Here is a 17,176-nt window from a genome sequence, read left to right on the forward strand (position 1 = left end):
GCGCGCCTTGATGAACTTTGCTACATTATGCCTCTCTCAAAGAAATGAGCGTTCGAATGATTGACACCTCGCTCGGCGCGACGTCAGCGTCGCGAGAGCCCAATTAGCGCGTTCCGCAAACTTCGGGCACAAAGTTGTGCTTGACGACTTTAGCGACCCGGTCATCATGCTTCCCAAGTCCAGCACCAATCAGAAACATGAAACACCTCAAAAGATATTTCGTTAAAGAAGGAGAAATATTCGCATGCGAAAATGACACCACCTTCCGACTTAGCTCGTCACCTAGCCTGTGACATCAGCCGTGCCTTCGACACACCAGACAAGAGTTCAGCTAAAGGCGGACTTAAGGCCGCTGATTGACGAAACGAAGGCGCTGTATGCAAATCATGCCTGGACACGTACGTCAAGAAAGTATACTTCAATGTACTTTTGAACGGCTTCGTCAAGCGAGCAAGCGAAAAATCTGCCAAAGTCACTGAGAAAAGAAATCCGAAAGAAAACACTGCTTGCACGTACCAGATTGCAGCGTGCGACTCTTATTTTACGGGACGTGTGATCTGGACTACGTTATTCCTGTCCCTTTTATTTGTTTTAGTCCCTACTAACACCGCCAAAGCAAATAAACAGACAAGTAGGAAGCATCTAAAAAAAAAAGGTGAAGCTCTTTTCTTTTTTGCTTAGTTTTGTCGTGTCGCTTCCGCTTTGTTTGTTGTGGACTCAACACCGACGGCGGCAACCACCTGCGCAATAATCGTCGTCGGTGAAGGAGTTTCTTCGCTGGGTGATGTTTTTTATCTTTGTATCATCTGCTAACTTGGTTTTTATTTTTATTTTTATTTTTATCTGCTAACTTCTTTTTATTCGCCCTTGTTCGCGACTGGGCCCCATTTCTTTTTATTTTCGTCTGGGACGAGGACCCCATCTTTCCTGCAAAGTTTGGAAAGTGTTTGCACGGTCATTTCTCTCGTTACATATTGTTTTTGCTACGCTGCAGCGGCTGGTGCGCTTGCTCTGGTAATTTTTCGCACGCTTTAATGATCACCTATTGAGGTGAGAAATCGTGACAACGCAGTCTGCAACGGATCAAGAGTAACCTCTTACGAGGTAGTTGGAGTAGCTAAACGCCTTCTTTCCGCTTCCCAGATGCGCTTCAAACGCGTGTGATCCCCTGAGCGGCGTTTGAGACTGCTAAATAAACTGGTCTATCATTGTTTTTGCGCAGTTTGTGATTCGATTGTCGTTCCAGTTGCGATCAGTGGATTCCGCTTTGCAAGTGGTCTGACCGTAATGAATTGTTTCAGCTGTTAGGATGACGAAATGGGGCTCGCAACTTGGGGACGTCGCGGAGCCTATACTTTTCCATTGCGTCGTCTGCTTCTGTAAACTCCGAGTTCGCTAAAGGTTCCGCTCCTATGGGTTTTCAAAGGAGATTCCAGAATTGGCGAAGCCATATCGTATTTGTTAATAATAATAAAAAATAGTAATTGTTATTGGCTCAGAAGACCCGCCTGCGTTTTTGTGCTGTTGTAAATTGAAGCAGACAGCCACCAGTCGAAACTTGACTTCCGGTAATGCATTTCTGTGAAAAAAAGTGAGTGCATTTTCTCCCTGCGCTTGATTATGAGAGCGAATGCCACGAATAATTCGTACGTACTAGGTAGGTAGCTTGTTACATTCTTTAGTAACGCAGTCGAAATAATTGTTCAGTAACCGCGTTTTTCTTTCAAATAGGGGGCATTAAACACAGTGCTCTAAACGCTTCATGCATGCATTTATGTGCCCTGTGGGGCACTGTTAGCGCGAACACGGCGTCGGCGCTTTTCAGAATAGAGAATGTACGTTCCAAACGAACGAAGGGCACCTGGAAAGCCAAGAGAGAGGGCAAGAACTACGCAGCAACACTGGACCAGTAACTTCCTGCACATTTAGGCAAATAAACTAAATGGAAGACTACGTTATAGAGAGCGATTTGCAATAAATATGCACTGCTTTATTCTTTTTGATTATGACTATATGCGAAGAGGCTTGTTCTGCGTCCAAAACATTACCCACGCGGTTGAAATAATTTGAAAACAGGGAAATGCCAGTAAACAAGTGAACAAGAAAAGCTGCCCGGCATAGGAAGTTTGTTTTATTCTTTTTGTTGCCAGTCGCTGTTACCAACACGCTCGTCAGTTAATGTGAACTTTCACAACCCACGTAATTTAAACTTTACATCTTATATATTTCTAACAGCTCGTAAAGAAGATGCACTACTGAGTCATTTTCATATATTGACAGGACGGGCATATTAGGAATATATAAAACGCGGTGTTCACATATGAAGCATGGGGCGCTGCCACCCGAAGGAGCAAATTAGCCCTACTTTAACCACTGGGGGATCGCAACCATGTACACCAGTATGACTAGCAGCCAAGCTCAAGCCAGCTCGAACAGTTTTGCGATCCTTTGTGCTTAAGGTGCACGAAGAGACGCGTCAGGGACTACGACAGGCGGGTGTTGTCATTTAAACAGCAGGGAAGCCATCAAACGACTCAGCAGTATCCCTCGAATTGAGACGCTCACCCACCACGTCTGGAGCACGAGCCTCGTGCTTTATTGAACGCCACGGGGTGGAGGGTCGACTGGGTGCAGGGACGCGCGGGCGAGAGCGAGGACGACCGCTCCGTCCCGGCATCCCAGATAGCACCAGACAACCGGCCACCCGCATTAGTTCTGCCAAGCGAAGACGCACCTTGAAGGGGCAAGTACCATTGAACCCGCTGTGTCGCAGCGACTACCGTGCGGCGCCCACATTTCGCTCCACAAAGCACGCCGGGAGCCGCACTCACTGAGGACGTCCTCGCCGAATGGCCCACCTACCGGAGACATTGAACCCCCGTTGACAGCCAGCACGACGAACCACAGACAGTCACGTGCTCGACGTGCACAACACTGGGCTCGCATAGCCGTCAAACACATGCCTTGCCTTCCGTGACCTGAGGAATCTCCAGCCCCGAATCACGTGACTGCAAAATGGACCACCCCCGCCAACGAAAACTGAGCCCATGACACGCTGCTTTCCCTCTGGGAATTGGCACGCGAGGCAGGCATCGATCGTCGAATCTGACAACCTTTTGTATTACCCTCCTCCTACTTCTAGACCGAAGCGCCATCCTCTTTTTAAAAGAACAATTTTAGTTCGCTTCGAAGCCACAGGAATGCTCGCGAACCTTGAACACACTCGACATTCCTTTTGTTAGTTCTTTTGCTTAGATTCGTCGCTCCTATTTAAATAAGCTTCTGTGCAACGCAAGTTTGGGCCTTAAATATAGCCGAGTGTAACATCGTTCAGTGGTGAAGAAAAATACTGTAACTAAGCGAGTTATACTTTTAAAATAATAATAAAGGTGCATATTCTTCAGTACAAACTTCTTAACAAAAGTGAATCGTATTATTTTCCGGCGAGGAGGGAAAATACACGCGCCCTTTCCCCGGAGCATCTTTAAAGTAGACTGTTTGCAGTCTGCTTCAATTGGCATCTTTTTTTTTCTCTGTGTTTCAGTTCGCGCTTTTAAACTTTCAAATAATATAAACCAACTAGACTCAACCGAAGAGTTTTTGCAACGATAGACCAATCTATTTACTTGAATCGCATGTAAGGTAGTAACTGTACATAAGGTAGTCATTGCATTTTCTCACAGGGTGATTTCAGATAAGATCGACCAAAGGGTCGCTAGTCGACATTTTCAAATCAACTGATGTTTTTATATGTTATTGTCTAGTGTCTGGTATGAACGAATCCAAACTTAGTTTTGACTAGAAAAAATACTTGGGGACAGGAAAAATCGTAAGGCATGAGGTGGTGGACAGTTGCATTAACGCGCACTGATGGAGGGGGCCCGTTTGAGAGTGAATAACTAAAGCGATAACATTAGGAAAACTCTAATACGTTTTAGGCGCAAACTATGGGTATAGCTTGCTTGTAATATAAAGTAATCATATTTATTTAAAATTTATTTATTTTTCTAAAAATTGACAAACATGCCTGCTCGAACGACAAATGGCAAACATTGGAGGTCTGTATCTCATGAAATAATTTAATCATTATGATATAATTTGCTGATATTATTCTACTAATATATAGCTAATATTTAAAAAATAACTAAGGTATCTGTGTGATACAATAGTTAGGATATATTTAGTCAAACATGGAAAAAAAATCAAACAGAGAAAAATTTCGATGCGAATAAAAAAAAAACACCACCCTCGATTTTTTTTAAATTTAGGTAATCTGTTATACTCTATTTCTTCATTCATTTCCATTAAAAACATGTTGCATCATTTTATTGAGAAAGAAGATACAACTCCCCAAAGTAGGGTCCTTTTTCAAAGCCTACACTTAGCAGTGTTTTATACAAGAACTGACTCTGAGTTCCAGTTTCATGAAACCAACACACATCTTTTATTTATTTTTATTCAGGTGAGGCCAATGATAACTAAAGAAATCGTTCACACACTTAAATTAAGGAGGAACTACTGTGTACAAAGAGGTATCATATTACGGACTAGTGATCCGAGAAAAGATCATGCAGCCATCGCCCACTAGGAACTTTGTTTACTTTATTCTCCTGCGACACTATATGCTATTCCCTCTTCCGCTCTACCTTCATCTCTCTCTCTCCCTCTCTCATATATATCCCTGATATATATCCAGAACAAAAACATGTTCAAGCATTCCCTTTCTGCGTGGTAGTGTTCTGTGGCTAGCAAAAATCATTTCCTCGCTAAGCTCACGATTATGGCAAAATAGTTGCCGGAAACCGCAGACGACACTCGTCGCTAGTTCTGACAAAACGGCCGATACAATCTTTTTTTCGCATTTCCCCGCTCGCTGTCAAGGACAAGGGGGTTCGCTTCAACCAGCAAAACATGGCCGCCGACGCCTGTTTACTGAGCAGTCAAGCCTGTCGCCATCTCACTTGCTGGCGTCACGGGCGATAATATCAGGCACAAAGGGGCACACCAACCGGCAGCATTATCCCCAAATACTCGAGCCTCGCGTAAATACATAGAGTGTAAACGCTGTCGCCATGTTATCGTAGTAAGACCGCCCCCCCCCTCCCCCAACGGGGGACTGCAGTACGCGACGGCGTACTAACACAACGGCGACGATATCGACATCGCGGGCTCCGAATTTTCCCATAGTTCTACTCCACGGGCATTTCTCGAAACGCTTGATATTGTGTACGCCCGCCTGGAAGGATTTCAGGCGCGTAGTTAAGATAAGGCGGTTCTCCGCGGCAAAAGAAAGCAATTTCACAAAAGCTTAAAAGCGGCGGCGACGCGTGTGCGGTGAACGCTTGTAGTTTTGGTGTAGACAGGGTGTGTGTGTTCCAGACTTGGACGTAGTTCAACTACTCTACTCAAACTACTGTAGTTTAGCTACTTTTTCGAGTAACTTGGTAACTTTCAATTACAACCTGATTTGGGTAATTAGTAGTTTAATTTAACTACTTTTTTCAGGTAACTTCTACTCAAATTACTAACTACTTTCGAAATTATATAGTGCTAATTTTGCCCATCACGAAAGTTTGAGCGCAGAAATGAATAAGACGCCAGCAGATAAAGTGGCATTCCCGAACAAGGGGCCCCCTTGTTCGGGGAGCGTCCTTGGGCCAAGGTGGCGACGAGCAGCCAAAACATAACACCGGCACGCACGAACGCAGGAAGAGATGCTTAACAAGCCTTGGTCGGGTATTGACCTAGTCCGGTAATGCACGCAGGCGCCGCGTTTCCAGCTGCAACCATGAAATACGGGGACACTCCGAGAGTTGTTATTGTTTTCGTCTTGTCTGTCTTTAGTGAGTTCTGACTCAAGCGGCAGGTTCGACGGGAGGCGCCACTGGAATGACCTCGCAGCTGGGCTTCTGTTCTCATGGTCGCCTTGTCGTCAGCGCCGCCTTTGCAAAGGCCGGACTCCCCCGCGCACAAACCCTGGCACGGATAATCCGTTCATGGGAGCACGTCCCCGCTTCCAGCTGCAACTGTATACGAGCGACGATGCTTGTTCACGTAATCCTTTGCGTCCTTCCGACCATCCATGCCTGGGAGACCTCCTCTTTGTTAAAAACGATTTACTTGTCAGGCGTGTCAGCCGCATCAGAATATTGTAGTCGCCGGATAGGATTGCGAGTTACCTTTGGGTAACTCGCACTCACAAGTCCGCGTGTGCCACACCAGTTGTGGGCACTGCGCGTGCGCAGAAACCGAATTCGCGTGAAGTGACGCGTCTGCGCATGCGCAGTGCCGTCGACAGCGCCACCGCAGCTCTATGACGTCAGGGCCGCGTGTTGGTCTATACTTCGGTTCATCATCTGCTAAACCAAAACATTTTTTTTCCAGTAGCGTAGCACTAGCGCTACAACGGGACGCGCAGTCATCCGGATGATCTCATCGTCGTGGCGCGAGACTTGAATCCTTGACGGTCTGGTGCACTCGCTCAGCGTACTCTCAGAACGACGTCGGAATAAAGAGGGGCCAGTCATAACAATCTCAACTTGACGAAGAAAAAAGAAAAAAGTAGGAAAGTTTGTTATAAAAGATCCTCCTACCCTCACATGTTTCGTCATGGACACCTAAGATGCCGACAATCGCTTACCCGACCCTGCACAGCCTGTTTCTCAAATTCAACGCTGCCGTTCCATCCAGCCCGTCGGTGGAACGTCTATTTAGCTTGGCTGGGGACGTCCTTAGAAGGAACAGGGGAAAACTCTCCTATCAAGAACATTGAAAGTCAATTGCTTCTGCGAGCGAATAAACTATTTTGGTGAAAACGCAAGCCATAGATAGACTGTATTTATTTTAGGCTCGCAGGGTTTTTCATTGATCAAAACTGCTGTTCATTTTGCTACCACAAAATATAAAGAAGTAACTTCGAAAGTAACTTCAAAGTAACTCGCTACTTTTACGGTAGTTAGTAGTTTACTCAATTACTATTACAAATGCGTAATTTCTACTCTACTCCAATTACTTTTGGCGTCGATACTCAGTAACTTAACTTAACTACCTTTTTTGAGTAATTTGTACATGTCTGGTGTGTTCTCGTTGTTGACACCAGCCGGCGATAAGGCACTGCAGGCGGTAGCTCAGTACAGCAAGGGCTAATCCGAGTGACCATCAACGTAACCCCGCCGCCAACCCCTCGCGAACCGGTCGCCGACATGGCTCAGGCTGTGTCATGAACCACGTGGTAGAAGCTCGGGTGCTTTCATATCAGCGCGTGGAGGGACGACAGTGCGATTCCGGAAAGTCTTTTTCGAAGGCCGCTGACCACAATTTTTTGTCTGGAGACTTTCCCTCTTTCTTCCTTTGACGTGGATCAAGCTTTGCCGACAGCCTCAGTTGTGACCTCTCTTTTCAAATGTACGTTTGCTGTGAGTGAGCTCCTCAGCCTCAGACTTGTCACTTGTGCACCTAGTAGTTCTTTCACTTGGCAATTATATGCCATCAGTTGGGGTTTAATTTCTATTATTTATGTATACATTATGAAGACGTCCTGGAGCTCCGAACGAGTGTTTTGTGCAGATTACATTTGCAAACACAAAAAGACTATACCAAAGCAGCGGAATTTTCGAAGTGTTGGCGAGTTGGACCTAAACTCGTTGAAGCAAATTCTTCCGCCTGACTGTTCCACCAAAGTGAGTGCGACGGACTACCTGTGCTACCATTGCTTCATGCACATCACTAAGGAGATCTCGATGCGAAGCTCAGAGCAGTGCCCTGACATATTTGTGCCAGCTGAAGAAGCAATTGAAGATCTAAATCGCAGCATACTACCGACAGATGTGTCGCCGCTGAGACAACCAAGCGTCGTAAGAAGTCGGGACAGGCCTGCCTATGTCAAGAGAAAGCAGACAGAACTGGAGCAGGTTGCTGTCAAGAATATACACTCAAGGCTACGTATTGCGTACGACAGGGACGCACCATCGGGGTCGTCCGAACCAACATGCTCCACATGCACTGAGTGGGTGGACAACTTTCGGCAGGCCTTTGAAACCGCCACCTCTCTCCGGGAACGTTGTCAACTGCTTACACTCCTGCCGTCAACACTGACGAAGAATGAGGTTCAAAAGATGATTCCACAGGCCTCAATGTACCTCATCAGTAAATCCCGAAAACTCAAGGAAAAGCATGGCGTGTGGTATGAGCCGGATCCTTACACGAGGTGCAAGGTGAGCCCTGAGAACCTGTCTGCTGCCCTAGAGTACTTCACGAAAGACGAGCTACAATGTTCGCGCCAAAGTCCCAACCAGAAGGACGTCATCTCTGTCATGCTCAACGGAGAGAAAACGTTCGTGCCAAAGCGCTTCATGACACGCTCAATCCGAGAGGCCTTCCATGTGTACAAAGACAAGCATCCCGATTCCGGCGTTGGGCTAACGAAATTTTATTCGTTGCGCCCTAGATGGGTCCAATGTATTCCACACCAGGAGGTGTGCGTTTGTGTGCGCTGCGCCAATTATTATCTTTGTATTGCCGCTCTAGAGAACGTTACAGGCTCAACATTCAACACTGGTGAAATGAACTCGGCATTTCTGTGCGACCCAGCAACAGAACTGTGCCTTCAAGGAGACTGTGATCACTGCCCAAAAGGCCAGTTTCTTACACTCCAGGAACTTGATATCCCGGAGGATGAAGAGATTGTGCTTGCAACATGGGAATCCGGCGACCTTGTGAAAAAAACTTTGGAACCTGAGACTTTCCTAAAAGTCATCCAAGTGACGGTTGGAAGTTGGGTACTTCACAACCATATCCGGCAAACGCAAGGTAAAGCGATCTACGATGAAAAACAGTGCATGCAACGCGGGAGCATTGTCTTTCATTTTGACTTTGCTGAAAACTGGACCATCGTGCTTCCTGACGAAGTGCAAGCATATCACTGGAAAAAAAAAAACAGTTTCGATATTTACATGTGTAGTGACGACAAGAAAATCTACAAACAGCTTTGCCATCATCAGTGAGGACCTGTGTCACGACGCCGCTCACGCTTACTTGGCTCTAGAAAAAGTGAAGGAGTGGGTTGAAGACAACGTTGCGGTATACTCGTACGTGACGTACGTAAGTAACGGCGCCGCCAGTCATTTCAAGAATCGCTACCAGCTTCACCAATTTGCAAAGGACGATTGCCCACAAGCCCAGTGGTTATTTTTTGCATCTGGACATGGGAAAAATGCATGTGACGGAGTTGGCGGACTCGTGAAGCACCAGGCCACGCTGAACAACTTGAGAGAACGTTCAGTAAGCGCAATTCAGACGGCCAGGACAATGGTGAGCGTTCTATCAAAGAAACTGAAAGGCGTGCATCTTGTATATCTGGACGAAAATGAGGTTGTTCGGTATCGTGAACAAAAAAAAGAAAAGTGGCTGACGGTGCGCGCCTTCCCTGGCATTCAGGCACGCGTGGCGGCTCAGCAAGTCATCAACAGAAGGGACCTGTGACGTATATGTAGCACGGACATCGGATCTGCTTGGAAGCAACTTTATTAAATGGGTACAGCGAGGAAAACCTTAGCGTAAAGTGCCGAATTTGATTTCCCAAGGACTGCTCATTTTGAATGCAGGGACATCTTATTTATCACATTTTTCTTCACGGGGTATTTAACCTACGGTTTTTGTTGGTGGTTACTGATAATTTTTATCTGATCACTATAAAAAAAATCCCAAAATGTTATCCTCGAGCAGGATAAAATATATCGGCTTGCCACGATTCATTCATACACCGAGAGCATCGAAGCTGCTCCAGTTAGGCACTATGGCATCCGTCACCTGAAATTGTTTGTAATCGTAAATACACAGCCAACCTAAATATCTTACTATTATATCTTTGTTTTTGTGTGTGGAAGTAAAGTTATTTATTTTACTCTAGATGTAAAATATACCGGAAGGTACAACTTCACACTGCATCATCTTTTCTCAAATCATTAGTCTCTAATATGATACCACTTTGTACGCTTATGTAAAATGCTGTATATTGTTTCTCCTCCCTTTTACTGTGTGACCGATCGCTCTTTTTATCAATGACCTCATCTGAATAAATGTATATAAAAGATTTGTGCAAGTTTCATGAAACTGGAACTCAGAGTCACTTCTTGTATAGGACACTGCTAAGTGTAGGCTTTGAAAAAGGACCCTACTTTGGGGAGTTGTTTCTTCTTTCACAGTGCAATGATGCAACATGTTTTTAATAGAAATGAATGCCGAAATAGAGTATAACAGGGTACCCAAATTAAAAAAAATCGAAGGTGGTGTTTTTTTTTTATTTGCATTGGAATTTTTCTTTGTTTGATTGTTTTCCCATGTTTGCCTAAATATATTGTAACTATTGTGTCACTCAGATACCTTATTTATTTTTTCAATAATAGCCATATATTAGTAAAATAATGTCTGCAAGTTATGTAATAATGATTAAATTATTTCATGAGATACAGATTTCCAAATTTTGCCATTTGTCGTTCGAGCAGGCATGTTTGGCAATTTTTAGAAAACTAAATAAATTTTTAATAAATATTATTACTTTATATTACAAGCAAGTTGTACCCATAGTTTGTTTGTAAAAAGTTTTAAAATTCTCCTAATTTTATTGTTTTAATTATTCACTTTCAAACTTGCCCCCTCCATCAGTGCGCGTTATTGCAACTGTCCACCTCTCCCTGCCTTACGATTTTTCTTGTCTCCAAATTTTTTTTCTGGTCAAAACTAAGTGTGGATTCGTTTATACCAGACACTAGACAATGTCATATAAAAACATCAGTTGATTTAAAAATGTCGACCAGCCACCCTTTGGTCGATCTTATCTGAAATCACCCCACATCTTTTCTGGCGTCGAAACAGGTAAACATTTTCCATTATCTTGTAATCTCCAGGAGCCTTAAAAAGCGACGTTTTGCTTGGTTTTATTATCTTTCTAAAACTTACAACTTATTATATTGCAATACTAGGGGCCGGTTGCACCAACGCCGCTTAGCGCAAAGCGGGGTTTAGCCGGGAACCTAAGCTTAGTTTCGGTTTCGTTCGGTTGCACCAAACTCGCTTATCGCTAAACCTAGCACTAAACTACGCTTAACTTAAGCGCTCAACATTGGGCGCTTTGCTTCTGGTTGTTTCTTAATCCTGGATTAAAAACATGGCGGCTGGTTTGTCGCGGTCGACGCGGTGGACGAAATTGGTTTTGCAAAGTGTTTTAGGCTACATCAGCGCGAAAGTCTCGACAGAGTGACCTTCGATTGTGACAAGGATGCAAAATATTGTCGCGTGAAGTGTTTATCGACCCCTGTTTTCAAGTTGGCTCTCCACTCTCAGGGCGTGTTAGCCCTAACCGAGATACGTACGGAGCTGTGGGGCTCACGTCTGTCTTCCCGTTGGTTCTTCTGTCAACCAGCTTATTCGTATGTACTTACTAATTTTCGCATAACTGTAACGTATTGTTATTTACCAGCTTGTTTATTTACACTTGCAGCGCGTATCCTTCAATCCGATCAGCGCGTTGAATAGTGGCAGTACATGATCTCGGCAATCAGCTGATTGCCGACACCTCTGCCGTTTGCATTATAGACTGTGGCGCTTTTAAGAAATAAAATAGCGAAAATTTAATTTCTTTCGTTTTCTGATTTTTGAGACAATCTTCAGTGAATTTTCCTTATCTCGCGAGTAGAATCTTGGCTTTAGAAAACTGTATCTTTCCATAACCGTAACTTTTTTGGTGATCGCATTTTTTTATATATTTTGCTTTATATCTTTCATTCGTTTCCCGAGAACGAAATAGTGTTGTTTCCCAGTTGTACTTTTTGATGGTGTTTTCCCTTTACTTTTGTCGTTTGTTGTCATTGTGACGATGGTTCAGACTATATACCGGAACACGTTTTCAATAAAATTCAGTTGAAAGTTGCGCCTTGTTGTGTCCTCCGTAACTTTTTTGGGGATCGCGATTTTTTAGGAATATTTTGCTTTATATCTTTCATTCGTGGCGACGACAAATCGTATAATGACTACTATGTTAGATTCGTTCATTGCTGTATCGGGGCAGGCTGGGGCAGGTGATGCGAAGAGACGACCGTTCTTATCGGCACGATGTGATGTACTAGTGGGAGTTTTTTTTTTTTCTGAACTCGACAGTGTGAAACTGAAGTTCGTTTGAGGCTGCAGCGGATGTTCAACGACGGTACAGTGCAATTCTGTCACCTTGCTGATAGCAACGAGTACCGTCGATGCAAGGTCTCGTGACCTGACCTCTCGACGACTTCTATTCGACGATTTCCGGGCATTTTCGCAGCTGCCGTGGCGAGTTCGTCACTGTTTTGAACTTCATCGGTCTCAGGCTTGACTTGATTTTAGTAGTCATCTTACCTGCCTACTTATATCCATGATGTTTTGTCTTTAGCGATGTAGCGAGTAGAGTGTCCTCGCGTCCGGTGAAATTTGGGGCCCCCGATGGCTCCTTCGCCTCAAAATGTGAGCACGAAAACTACTTCCACTGTCAAAATATCCTGTTATCAACCGATATTAAGCACACAATCACAGATGTAAAGAGCATTAGTGTTTATTTGAAGCTTTGACTTCTGTTATTCAAAGTTAAACGAAAAAATGATTGAATTTGGAGACCTTAAATTTGTTACTCACCGAAGAAGTACAGCGAAAAGCAGACGCCGACGACGAGTTTTTTTTTTCGTTGTTTTTGTTTACATCACGTGATTCCTCTCCGCCAATCGTATTCGTCGCCCTGAGTGTTCCCTAGTTTGCTCTGTTTGTCCCTAGATTCCCTACGCAAATCCAGCGTTTAGCTAGGGGCGCGTGTGTAAAGCCGGCTTAACGTTGGTGCAACCGGAATTTAAACCCGTGCTTACCTGAGCTCGGTTTAGGGCGCTAAGCCGGCTTAGGAAAGTGCCGCTTTGGGTTAAGGTAAGCGGCGTTAGTGCAACCGGCCCTAGGAGGATCATTAACTTTATTTGAGATTTCGGTGTTCGGCAACCAGACCGAATATTAATTAAATTTCTCAAAATAATAACGCCCGCTCTTCAACGTATTTGTTAATTTTGTGGCATGCATTATGATAAGTACGCATCAATAGTTTCTGTGACAAACTTCAATATTTCCAAATATGAAGAAGCTTTCTACGTCAGGGAAGAAGCTGACCATTAATTTTCATTTCCACCGAACACAATAAGAAATCTCGCAAGCTGATTGATAAAGCCGCCGTTGGACTTGGCTATGCGCAGCTATCAGCGCCAAAGATGAGCTTTCTGATCGTCGAGAAAGAGATGATTAGATGCCGAACTGGTGAAGTGTTTTTGAACGTGTGACGCCCACTATTGTCGCACAATCAGTGGAACTGCAGGGGCCAGCATTATCTCAGAGAAAAGCTTGGGAAGCAGCGCGAAGTTTCCATTTCATAGTCGCGTAGTTACGCCAGCGCGGCGGTCGTGATATCGGTATGCATTTCGCGGTCCTGTTTCTCGTTGCCAGCAGCGCTGTTCAGGGCGCGATTGCGCACTACGGCAGTCAGGACTCCAACGAGACCCGGTCGTTTGAACGAGTGAGTCGCTTTCTAATGGTTTCTTCGGCGTAAGCTTGACACAAAGCCACCAGATAAGCTGCGTGTTACAGTAACCACAGCTTAGCCATATTATCACGTATGATGTAGCTTTGCCAGTACTGGAAGCTCTTCCGAAAACTTGAGGAAGCGGCAGCGACCGGCGACAGTGGCTACCCTAGCGGACCTGGAGTCTTCGCAAGCAGACCACGCAATGGATGCAGAGATCAAGTCGTCTGCTTCTTGAGAAAGAGTTTACGTCAGAACGACGCCAAGCTGTGATTGGCTTGAATTGAAAGGATAGCGGGTAGACCGCGATGTTAGATGCCTCGAAGTCTGCCCACTGTTTTGTTCGATTAGCCAATAAGAGCTCGGCGGTTTGGTATCAACGCAAGAAGCAAAAGAACTTGTGCTCCGCACAGTCTTCGCGATGTTCTAGATGTTTGCGAGCCCCATTTCTTTATAGTAAGGGGTGAAACCATTAATCCCGTTCTGTGTGATTGCTCAGCAATATACACTGATCCCAACCACTATGAGAATCTAGCGCACTTAGAAACATACATTTATTTACTTATTAAGTAGGCTCAAAGCCGTTTAGAGAATTGCGTAAGACAGGTTCGCGTCTGAAAATCTGAAAGAAGACGCTATTCATTAGAGCTATGTTCTCAAAACTTGCTTTTCATGCGAGAGGTACAACGCGATAACCTTATTAACACACACTACGGCGCACTGTTGCAAACGTACACTCCTTCCACACGTAAGAAGTGAGGACATATGACACACACGTAAGGAGATATGGCGCACACGTAAGGGCATATGACAGACGTAAGGGCATATGAACACGCGGGAGGACATATGAACATACGTGGCGACATATGACACACACTCGTAAGGAGCTGGACATATGACACACACACGTAAAGAGTGAGGACATATGACATACACGTAAGGAGCTGGACACATGAGCCAAGGAGAAAAAACCGATTCTTCCTTACAAATCAGCAGCTGGTAAAAAGAGGTATCGCAAAATTGTGTCTAAAAACTCGCCTCAAAAAACTTGCGAGCATTCCATTTCAGTAAGCTTTGATGTGCAAATTTCAAGATTAACCTCTGCCGGATACCCATGTCTTTATTAAGATCGATTGCAAAGAGCATCCTAAAAACCAAAAACAAAGGAACATCTGTCAAACCAAAAGCCAGGGATAGAACCACGAGAACAGTCGTTCTGCCCTGCATACACAAGTTCTCTCATGGCTTCGAAAAAATCGCAGATAAGGTTAACATCGACTTTGTCTTCTCTGCTCCTAATAGGTTTTCCAACCAGTGCAAACAAGTGAACTGTCCTTATTCCTACCACAGAGAAGCGCAGAGGAAATGGTGTACTCCCTTTCGTGCGTGAAAATGTACACAGGGCAGACGGGACGATGCCTTGCTGCTAGGCTCCGTGAACACAAAAAAATAGCACCAGAGCTAATTCTGGCCTCCTGGGCATACACTGCCGTGGTTGTGGGTGCGAGGTTCACCTGCCATGTTGTACAATTTTAGGTAGGCACAGTAATCAAGTAACTAGGAAAATTATTCAAGCCGATCATATCGTCAGGAATTATGCAACAACACCATCTTTAGACCTGAAAGAAAAAGAAAATAATTCTTGGCGTCTAGGAGATGGATGAGCGTGATTCAGGACATTCGGTAGTTCCAGACGTAGAAGAAGAAGACCAGGGGCTCCGGAAGTCAATTCTGATCGGGGGGGGGGGGGGGGGGGGGGGGTCAAGGCTCACATCCTTGCAGTGCAGATTCCCCCCCCCCCCCCCCTATCCTTTAATGATCGTACGCGCGAAAAAACCGGAATGGAGGAAGCGACCTTTGTTTAGCCGAAATCTTTTCTGAGTAACAAAAAGAGATCTTCACAATCTCTAGCACACAGGAGCGTTTCCGTGGCCTCTCCTGTCACACCGAACAAAAGCACGAAAATGATTGACGGATGGCGAAAATGCTTTTCGCGTCTAGGCGTCGTGCAGAAACTTCAAGGGGCGCCTCCCATGCTAGGACAGCTCTGAACCCTCTCCGGCCATTAAGGGATCAGTGCGCTTAATTGGCACGGTATTCGCATCGCCGAGTTTGGAAGAGCCGATCCCAAGCAAAACGCGTCAAAGAGAGTGTGCAGTCCCTCCAAGGACATATGCTCCGGACTGCTGTTCGTCTAAGCGCTCTGCCAGAGACCAATTTCCCGCGGCAAGAGGTTTTACTTTTGGGGAGGCTTATCCAGAGCCGGAGGGAGGCCTCCTCCCCTCCATCCTTTCCTATGACGAGGAATGGTAGAAAGGTGCCTTTCCTAAGCTGTCCCCGTCCCGCTGCCAGTGATTAAGATGCGACCAATACGCGCGCCTCAAGGCTGGCTCAGAAGAAACGTTTACTCCAGCTTTACTACCAATTCTCGTCCCGACAAAACGTCGCTGTCCTTTCTTATTCCGCTTCAAGCATGGAACGCGCGGTAGCATGTTGCTACCACGGCGGCCATCTTGAACAAGACATTGTGGGTCAGCCTTCAGCGTCGGGGGGGCATGACCCCCACGAAAAAAACATGAGGGGGGGCGGACGCCCCCCCTGCCCCCCCGGTTCCGGAGGCAGCATCCCCCCTGGGCCGACCCTGGCGGAAGGGCCGAGCGTGGATTAGGGCCGAGCGAGCCGGAACTGCCGAGTGCGGGTGCTAGGCCGACGACTGCAAAAGGGCCAGGAGGGGTGTCGAGGCCGAAAGAGGGAGGAAGGCCGGCCACGGCGGCAAGGCTAAGGGAAGCGTAAGGGCCGATAACGGGGGTGGGGATTAGAGCGATCAGTGCACGCGTGGCTCCTTCGTCGACGCGGGAATTCTTTGGAAAGAAAACCGATAGATGGCGCGCCCTGTTTTCGCTCCTTTCTGTTTGAAGACCTGTTTGGTTTGACGAGTCTGGCGTGGAGCACGGTGGAAGAAAAATGTGTTTCTTCCACCGTGGCCTAAAAACCCTTCTTTTTTAACACACATTTTGAGCGAGCGATTGTCACGATAGAGTGAAGTCTGGAAAAGCGAAACAACGTAATCCCGCTGCATGAGCTCTCGTGCAGCCAGATCCTCTTGCAGTGCTATGAACTCGTGCTCTAGCTTTCGCTATAATACACGGGACTCCTAAATTGTCTCAACATCTTTGTCTTCTATGTGCTTGCCCAATAGGGCGCGGGCACAAGCCCTGTTTGAATAGAAGCCTCTTGCCTTTCCTCTAGGCTGACTGCCGCAGTGTCTTCACGCGGCAAGGTCAGGAGCGTCATTTCGTCGCGTACTACTACTTCCGACTTTATAAGCCCTCACAGTGGAATGCAAGAGACAGAACCTCAGTTTTTTCTGCGCCCCTGCCAACAAAAGAAAAATAAACTTACCATGATCCCACGGATAAATTCGGAGTACACTTGATGTGTGGTGTCTGAGGTGGCCAAAAAAAAAATTGCAAAATACTCCTACGAGGTCTGCTAAGCCTATCGCACCATATTACACATTTTGTGCACTCCGAACTGTGTGTGCGATCGATCTAGGTAATTTGCAAAGAAAAAGTCTGCCAAGCAAACGTTTGGATACAA

The 17,176-nt window shown here is 45.7% G+C and overlaps 1 protein-coding gene across 1 annotated transcript in view; it reads left to right on the forward strand.

Moving 5' to 3' along the window:
• The first annotated feature begins 13,342 nt into the window (after nt 1-13,342).
• Nucleotides 13,343-17,176, forward strand: part of LOC8028519 (beta-hexosaminidase subunit alpha) — a 116,794-nt gene continuing 112,960 nt past the window's right edge. The window contains exon 1 of the mRNA XM_040208932.3: nt 13,343-13,570. Within this exon, the coding sequence (XP_040064866.1) occupies nt 13,469-13,570 (102 nt within the window). The 5' untranslated portion in view covers nt 13,343-13,468. The remainder of the gene's footprint in view (nt 13,571-17,176) is intronic.

Source organism: Ixodes scapularis, unplaced genomic scaffold (genome assembly GCF_016920785.2).
Source record: "Ixodes scapularis isolate PalLabHiFi unplaced genomic scaffold, ASM1692078v2 PGA_scaffold2__306_contigs__length_199485367, whole genome shotgun sequence".
Lineage (NCBI taxonomy): Eukaryota > Metazoa > Arthropoda > Arachnida > Ixodida > Ixodidae > Ixodes > Ixodes scapularis.